General features: G+C 38.1%; 1 protein-coding gene across 1 annotated transcript; it reads left to right on the top strand.

Annotated features, from left to right (window-relative positions):
* Positions 1-444: 444 nt before the first annotated feature.
* On the top strand, positions 445-9,319 carry LOC111332936 (ATP-dependent clpX-like chaperone, mitochondrial). The gene is made up of 12 exons (XM_022938424.2): positions 445-769; positions 2,197-2,457; positions 3,493-3,656; positions 3,901-4,081; positions 4,581-4,754; positions 5,099-5,229; positions 5,336-5,369; positions 6,054-6,142; positions 6,578-6,742; positions 7,254-7,544; positions 8,047-8,139; positions 8,660-9,319. The coding sequence occupies exons 1-12, from the start codon at positions 703-705 to the stop codon at positions 8,849-8,851; spliced, it is 1,842 nt and encodes a 613-aa protein (XP_022794159.2). The 5' UTR covers positions 445-702; the 3' UTR covers positions 8,852-9,319.
* The last annotated feature ends 74 nt before the right edge of the window (positions 9,320-9,393 follow it).

Raw genomic sequence — 9,393 nt, 5'->3', positions numbered from 1 at the left:
GAATTTCCAATAGGAGCCATCTCTGCGGATCAAGGACTATCCTTGCAACGCACCAAAAACTGAGATTCGCAAAATTTCGTCCATATACGGTGAGACTTTAATCTTAAAAAGTGTGGATGGGCTTCCCCAATTCACTGAATCTCCATGGCTAACTGAGCTCTCATTCATTGGTGGAAAAGTCCATGGTGGCTCTCCAGGACTTAAGGCCCATAATCGAGAAACTTGTCTAACAAAATTGAGAATTCTCCATCTCTACCAGCGAACATTTGACGAAAAGTTCGCGGGTTGCCTTCCTTTCAGCTCACCAATAGTAAGCGTGACGATTAAAGTGCAGGGAGAACTTTGGGAGAGAGAGGGAGAGAGGAGGGACGAGGTGTTGCATGACAAAACCGTGTTGGGTGGGGTGGGGCATAACTTGGCTTTGTATTTGTTATGAAACTACGCACGCGCCGGTTGAGGGAAAACAAAGATGGCGAATTGATGAAATGTGAGCGTATACTTCTCGTTCGGGTTTTTCGCTTGTTCTCGTTCCTTAGTCATCAAAACCAGTCCATTCTCATTTCTATACACTGTTTAAGATTTCAGTACTATTATATTTTGTACATACGAACATTTTACTTCAATCCTTGCCGATTTATTGAGACTGTTTCGAGAATCCTAAAGTTTACATCCAGTATCGTCGTGGTTTTGTGAGGCATAAGCATGTTTAGAATACCTAATTCCTTAAGATTCTTCGGACGGAACAGTAAACAGATCTACAGTTCAAAAGGTAAGACTTTACTTTACGGTAGCAGCGCTTTAAAGACTGTCCTGTTTCTTTTTGCGGCCTTTCGTGTCCAACTCATCTGACAACCGGTCTTTTGTATCCTTACCTAAACATATTTTGCAACTAATTTGAGCTGTTCAGCATTTTTATAACGCGCACGAGGGAAGACTCTCTTCGAAACACAAGCAAACATTTTACTATTATACTAAATGAGATATTACTCTGGAAGTATTTGCGTTTAAGAAAGGTCAGGCGAGGGTGATCACGACATCCGCTTACTCAGTTGTTTCCACAAACCTACGATGTCCGTTTTGTAAACTAAGTTGAACTTTACGTGGATGTTTTCCACGAAACTTAAAGCATTTGTCTGATTTCTTAGACACGCGTGAATTTCTTTTATTTCTTTCGCGGCATTCGATTTTCCGGTAAATTATGTGACGTCTTTGCTCGCCCTTTGGACCGTCGTAGCTAACAGAATTTTTATTATGCAAGCGTCGTCATATGACATAACAAAAAGTTAAACAGGCCTTTTTTTCCAATCGATTCAAACTTCTTCCTTTGTTCACTTTGAGCGTAACAGCAAGCCTTGTCGTGAAAATCAATTTAACGTTGGCCTGTTTTAACTTTTTTGTTAGCAGAGTTGTTTCATCTTTCCGTAGACTTTCTTGTGATGGAAACATTAAGTCAAACTTTCTTACAGGAATCCCAGAATATTTTTAAGATTGTCATAGAGCTGAACTGTAAATAGAATCATGGTATTACGTTGTTGTTGTGAAAAGTTCAATATTGTACTCTGATTCTGCAAATGAAACCATTTTTAATTGATAATTGAATTGCCTTTGATCAATTTAGGACCTAACTGTGAGCATCTCTGGGGAACTGTTTGTGATAAAAGCTATATAAATATTCTGGAAACAGAATAGAAAATGTCGGATGATTGTAGTTTGAAAAGCTAGTTAAGTTTGTTGTGTTGAAATGGTAGCCTGTATCACTAGCACACAATATACTCCTCTTTCAGACTTTATCCCTTCATGTTCACAAGAATTTTAAGAAAAAGATTTCCTCCAGTTTATCCAATTGAATTAACAAAGCTTTGTTTTCAATACTTTTGTCAAAGTAAAATTCTTGATCTCTGTGGAATTGTTCTTTTCTGCTAATCTAAAGGATATCCACTTTAACAAATTAAACTTGACAATAAGTTGACAAGAAAGCTTACTGTAAATGACTCTCTTGAAAGGAAGGCAAAATTAATTATTTTTGTTTTATCCTGGATCAGAGGAAATGAGGTTAAAAATAATGTGGAAAGTGTACAAAATAATTTTCATCTTATATGTGGGACAAAAATTCTGTCAAATTAAACCATTTTTCTCAAAACAGCACTTCACTTATCTGACAATGATGACAGTTTAAGATGCATTTTACTTTTTCAGAATGTATAAAATCAGGTTACAGCTTGACAACTGTCAGAAGATTATATAATTGTGGTTCAAGAGATAGTAGACCAGTTTTTGCAGCTGTCATAAGTCTTTACAACTCAAGGCAAAGTACTCCAGAAATTCCATATCACTGCCATGAAAGAAATTGCAGAAGGGTTTATTCCTCAACTAGTGGAGGCAAAGACCAGAGTGACAAAGGATCAGGAAGTCAATGGAGTTGCCCAAAATGTGGAAATCCATGTACTACTGTGGAACGTAAGTAGAGAGTTACTAAGTACTCCTTTATTTAAGAGTAGTAGGTGATTATAGTTGTTCACTTAGCATGACCAGGAGGAGCATTTTACATCTACATACAGAAACTTGGGTATACTCTGTAAGGTATGAGCACATGTGTAGTATTTGAACAAGAAAAGGTTTGTTTTTCTGTTTAATAACTACACAGAAAAGTTTCTTTCCTCTTATCTTGGAAATATTTTCTTATCTGTAAAAAGTGTTCACTAGAGTTTGTGAATTGGAGGGTCTTTGACGTTGTTGATACGTGGTTTTTAAGGAATTTCTGCCAAACCTTCACAGCCTCAACTTATTTTAGCAAATGATCACATTTTTCCAAGCTCTATAATGTTCTAAAGCAAGGTGGAATGTTGGGAGAACAAGAGAAAAGTTTATAAATCACAACCCAAAGGGATCCCAATATTCCAACTAACTTTATTAAGTTATAGAGCTGGAAAAAAAAATTGTTGTATTGCTTTTATAACATAGCTAGTTAAATGCAGGCTCTCTAACCTGATAAAGCATCTGCTTGAAAACTGAATTGACCAATCAGACAGTGGGTACTATGTTCATTATGTTACAGATAGATACTTGATGTAGACAAGGTATCACTGGCAGTTTTCATAACTGCCATAACACTTTTTCTGGACGTCATTGAATATGAACTTCAACCAGCTACAAGATTTTTTTTCTCCTTGTTTACCTTGGAGCAGGGATTGGACAGTGGTGAGAGCACTTGCCTCCCACTGCTGTGGTCCAGGTTTGGAATCCCAGATGTTGTGTCCCATGTGGGTTGAGTTTGTTGTTGGTTCTCATCCTTCTCTAGGTTTTCTGGTTTTCACCCCCACCACAAAAACCCACACTGTAAATTCTAATTTGACCTGGAAACAGTGGATATTTAGAAGAACCACCAAGTGCAATTTTCACTGCCAAATTTCCATCTCTATTCCCATTAAATTTGGTTTAAAATAAAGGTTATAATTTACAGCAGTTTAAAACGTTTGTTTTTGTGTTTTGCAGCATCAACTCGTTTTGTTCAGTGTGACAAGTGTAATCACTTCTTCTTAATCTTATCGGAATCAGATTCGAAGAGATATATTCATGTTAAATATGATAAAGCTACTGGAAATGAAGCAGACAAACAAAGCAAAGCTGTACAAGCCCCCCCTCCACCCCCCAGAAAGGTTTGTGCACTCTTATGATTATTTCACAAGGAAATGTGTGGCAGCTAGAGGGGAGAATTGTCAATCAGATCTTGCTAGTTAAAGGGTTGAATGAATCTAAGAATCAAAGAATGACTTATTTCATTGAAAAAAGGGACCAGAGAGCAAGTCCAGATACTAAAAAAATCCAGATAAACAAAGTTTGACCATGTCATGTTGCTTCATTGCAATATAGTTTACATGATGCCTTTATATCTTCCCACAGATATTTGAATACTTGAACAAGTATGTAATCTGTCAAAGTTATGCCAAGAAAGTACTGTCAGTAGCTGTATATAATCACTACAAGAGACTCTCGGTAAACTTGCCACAGGCCCAGCAATCTTCAGCGCCAACAGAAGTTAAACCAGTTCCTCTTCAAAGACCATTTCCCGGCTCACCACAAGGTGATCATCTTTCTCTGCAGAATTAAGTTCTGACTTTCTTTGTTGTTATTGAAGAAGCTTTTTAAAACAGTAGACTAGCCAGGGAAATTGTCAAGGAACAGATTTGTTATCTGGAAAATAACTGTTGTTTTAAGTAATTTACTAGATTGGTATTTGTCCATTGGTCAAGTCTGTGGTTTAAGGTTATTACACTTATCTGTGGCAGCCAAAACTGCATGTAACAGTTAAGGAGAAAATTTATTATCTGGCACTGCAATAGTTTCTTGTGTTAGCTAAGGATTTACCTTAATTACACTGATAACAAAGATCAAGTATTGCTGCAATCCAAGAAAAAACAGCAGCAAAAGTATTATTAAGTGTGCATTTGTATGCACAATTTTCTCTGTGAGCATTCCCTCTAACCTATCCCTGCTATAGATGTGCCCTGTAATGGGTACAATTAGTTCTAACCTATTACTAACATTTTAAGACTATGTTTTCCCTTTTTCCTTTTGGATAGAACTGCAGATGCTCATGACTCAGACATCAAACCTCAATTCTCCTCTAGGAGCGAGTGGTGTCCATTCACCAAGTCAGCTAAGAGAACAGGCAGGAAGTGACATCTTGGACTCAGATGTGGACAAGATTCAGCTGGACAAGAGTAACATCTTGCTCTTAGGACCCACAGGCTCTGGTGAATGAAACCTCTTTTTTTCTGTTCATTCTAGCAATGAAATAAATTGAATCAAGAGATGTTTAACGTTTCTATTTAATGAGAGAAAAGGAAGAGTGCAAGTCCTCTCAAGGATTTAAACCCTACCTAGTCTCACTTTCCAAGGGAAATCCTTTGCCAGGTCATAGAATGCTCCACTGATGATGATAAGTCATTTGATAGATTCCGCATACGTGACATGTGTCCTGTTTGCTGCTTCCTTAGAGCCATTGTCCGAAAAAACAACGTTTTGATCATTTGTCATGAACATGTGACAAAGAATCAATTTTGAAGGGAACTGATAACCATGCATTTTCTTTTTCAAGGTAAAACTTTGCTTGCACAAACTATAGCTCGATGTTTGGATGTCCCCTTTGCAATCTGTGACTGTACTGCTCTGACACAAGCTGGATATGTGGGTGAAGACATTGAATCTGTTATTGCCAAGCTCCTTCAGGTTAGCATAACTGATTAATTTTTCAGAGTGAACAGAAGTATAAATTGAGAAATTTGCCATTGTTGACACAGGAGTTTTAGCAGTTTTATTTTCTCACCTTTCACAGGAGGCTGGTAACAGTGTGGAAAGAGCACAGCAAGGTAATTATATCAAACAACTGTGTAACTGGCTTGCATTCAATGATAATGTTAGCTGATAATGCTTTTCACGGAAATTTGCATATTTTAACCAGTTACCGTAATAGGAGTAAGCAGGGTACAATCTACGATTGAACCATCATCAAGCTACACGTAGCTTTTTCAAATTTGCAAAGCTTGTGGGGGAAGTCTGGATTGAAACTATAAACAGGTTTACCTTTCAACTGAAGGACACAGTGTCCAATTACAAACTGTTACAGTAGGTACTAGATCCCCAGGAATGTAATGACTGAAGGGTGAATACTAAATTCTGAGGTTGGTAATAAGCTTAGGAAAACTTGACCTCTGGACCAGTCTGGAAAGTACACTTGCCTAGTAAAAAGTTTCCACAAATTTGATTGCTCAGCATGGACTAGACTATCTCATTTGGAAGCATTTTGATTTAGATGTTACTAGCCGATGATGTTTTACAATGATTGTAAAATATTATTGGCTAGTGACATCTGATACTTAATTTTCATTGGCTAATGAGCTGTCTCTGATTGGATAAGTCAAATTAGGCAGTGTTGGTGGTGTTTTTAAATTCAAACAAAGTACTACACAACGACTATTTTGAACCAATCAGATAAATCAACATTTTGTTATTGTCGGTTAATGCGCTCTAATCCTTGCACTTGCTTCCATCAGGAATTGTGTTCTTGGATGAAGTGGATAAAATCAGTTGTGTACCAGGCGTGCATAATCTTCGAGATGTTGGTGGTGAAGGTGTGCAGCAGGTACTGACACTCCTTCAAAGTAAATTTTTATTCTTTGGGTTTGGATCTCGGGAAAACACAGGCCATTAAGTTGTTCAAATGGCAGTGTAGGCTCAAAACTGTTTCAAAAATCCCAAACCAAAAAAAAAAAAAAAAACCCTATCATCATGTTAGTTAATGAATTTACAAATCACAATCGTTTCCACAGTCAGTATAGAGCAAAGAGGCCATAATCTAAGAGTGTCTCCGAAGTCCCTATGTATTAGGTCCTATCTCAAATATTTTCTGTTGAGTCACCAATGGGATCCGTAATCTCCTCTCCCCGCCGTTCTCCATTGGCTAGGCAAGCTTTTTGAAGACTTAAGAGGGCTTTGAAGTTCTTATCTAGTTAGTTATCATCTGACATTTTAGACAGGAATAACTGAGATATATTTCCTCAAACTGTATTGTTTGTAGGGCTTGTTGAAGATCCTTGAAGGGACCGTAGTAAATGTCCCAGAGAGGAACTCACGGAAGATGCGAGGGGACAGTGTAGCTGTGGATACCACTAACATATTGTTTGTAGCTTCTGGAGCATTTAATGGACTGGATCGAATCATTAAGAAGAGAAATCAGGAAAAGGTACTTAATATTTATGTGGATGGGAACCTTTCAACAACTAATAGACTACAATAAAGGTTGGAAACAATCTTCTGTACAGCTTATGTTTTCTCGTGTATTAAAAAAAAACACTTTGTTTATGCTTATGTACCAACGAAAACAACATTTTTTTTCGTTTCTTACTGCATTATTTCATTATGTTATGATAGTACTACTGGCTCTGTTTATTTTGATAATAAATAGAAAAAGACTGGAAAAGGGTAAGATGTAGTTCGACAGGATCACAGCCGAATGCGCAGTAACGTGGTCAGTGTACCAAGCAAAGATGGCTCGGAAGATGAGATAATATTACTAGTTAGTATGCTAATATTTGAGCAAGATTTGTTGACAAGAAAACAAAAACTTCTTCGGGTTAGTTAGGGTTGCCGTTAAAGTGAACATGTTACAGTTTTAATTGTCCCTTGTGTTGACAAAGTTTTTTTCGCGTTAATCGTCAACATGCGATATTTATCTGTCGGTACTGTTCTACCAGGTGATCGGGTTTGGAGCACCCACCAGTGATCGAGGTGCTAAAGAAAAAGAGCTTGATATCTTCAAGAACTCCCAGCCTGATGTTAGAGATGATAACGCCGAGCGAGACAAGTTGCTCAGTAAGGTGGAGGCACGTGATCTGGTTGACTTCGGGATGATACCCGAGTTTGTGGGTCGACTTCCTGTGGTTGTCAGTTTACACTCTTTGGATGAGGAGTCGCTCGTGAAGATACTGACTGAACCTAGAAACGCTCTGGTTCCACAATACCAAGCACTATTTAGCATGGACAAGGTATGACCCAGCCATCAGATTGTCTTTTTCGGTCTTCCAAACGGACCTTGATCCCCTTCCGGTGGCATACAAAACACTAAAGTTCAATTTCGGCTTCATCGTCTAGTGAGAAAATCCTTCAGGGATCCAGGATATTTTGAGATGGAGGAGATAAACACGGATGGAAATCTGTAATTCTATCTCCTTTAACGTGTGGTGTCGTTTTGTCTGCCCCTCCTCCCTTCCCTCATGAATGCTAGTATTTACCCTCCCCCCTCGGTAGTATTTTTTCGGGTCGTACCCACAGCATAGAAATGAGATCACTACGGTGTCCTTTGTGAAGTCACCTTGCTTACTCGCCAGCTCCCTTCATCCAGGCGCGTCGTTGTTTTACGTGTGTCATCCATCCTTCGAGAAAATTGACCAATTCTTGGTTTATTCCCAAATTGTTTTCGTTTTTTTTTTTAACGTGGTGGTATATTTGTGCCAGGGGTTTTCTCTTAAGTCAGACTGTTATCCGTAGGTGGAACTTAACCTCAGTCCTGATGCCTTGAGGTTGATTGCCAAGAAGGCTTTGGAAAAGAAGACGGGAGCTCGTGGTTTGAGAGCCATACTGGTACGTACACGATTATTAAATCACGAGGTGGAACACTTTTTGGTTTAGTGTCACAATACCAGAGCAATGATATCTCAACGGCTTATCAGAGCGAAAGTACATGTTACTTTTTCAAGGAGTCAATGAGCACTAAGGGTGAAAACTCAAGCGTGGGAATCCGCGTTCACCTATTGATGGTTTTCAGTTCCCAACCCGAGTTGTTGAGAGGGCTGTGCGAGTTTTCTGGACCAATCTTGAAGGGTAGTGAAGCAAGACCGCGGTTGTCCCACATTACTTTTGACAAAAATTGCTCTGTTAGGTCTTTCTGTCTGTTGTAACTCTCTTCGATTGTACTGTTCAATAAAAGATAGCTCAGTGCTACGTAAGAAATGTTTTTTTTCCATTTTCGTTTGCTGTTACTGTTGTTGTTGTGTGAACTGTTTTCCAGCCAGGAAATTTTAAGAGAACGATTAGATCTACGTATTTATTTTTTGATGAATTTTTTTAAGGATTTTTCTGATGCACGATTTTCATCTTTTAGGAAAATTTACTGCTAGATCCCATGTTTGATACACCTGGTTCCAACATCCGGACAGTTTATATAGATGAACACGTGGTCGATGGGAGCAAAAAAGCTGAATACGTCATGGCCCCTGAAGAAGAGGCCCCTAGTGCTGACGCGAATGAGGACCCAGAAGAAATCTATGCGGGGGACGTCAGTTCACGGGCATAGAAATAAAAAAATAAACATTGAACATGACTGTATGGACCATCAACAGTGGACTTCCTAGATTATTGCACTCTTCATTCTTCCGACAGGAAAATGTTTATAACGCTTTAATAAATTTTCAACGAAAAACGAAGACTTCGGAAAAACGCCCGATACTAAGAAAACTTGTGCTTTGGAAACTTGTTTCTGAAGGGTCTAGCACATCATATTTACTGCTTGGAAAACTTTTGTCTTAGTTTTCTTTTTCTTATATCTGTTTTTAATATGGTGTTGCTTGTCTAAGGTTATGGCTGTCATTTTTTTTTTCTTTTTGCATGAGATCGTAAAATCTCTGTTTTAATAATCATGTTATCTTTTGTATTCAATAAGAGAATCTCTTTTTACTGTATAAAATCTCGTGATTTCTTAGCTGAATGTAAAATATCTCACTACTATTTGTCCTGTATTAAATTCTATTTGACCGTAAACCAATTTTCCCTGTGTCTAGTTGAACTGTCTTTACTTGTATAGAATCCCAATCCCAGACTAAATTGTCTTTTAAGGGT

The sequence above is a fragment of the Stylophora pistillata genome, chromosome 4 (genome assembly GCF_964205215.1).
Source record: "Stylophora pistillata chromosome 4, jaStyPist1.2, whole genome shotgun sequence".
Lineage (NCBI taxonomy): Eukaryota > Metazoa > Cnidaria > Anthozoa > Scleractinia > Pocilloporidae > Stylophora > Stylophora pistillata.
Note: the sequence above shows the minus strand (reverse complement) of the source record. Positions and strands in the feature narration are given on the sequence as shown.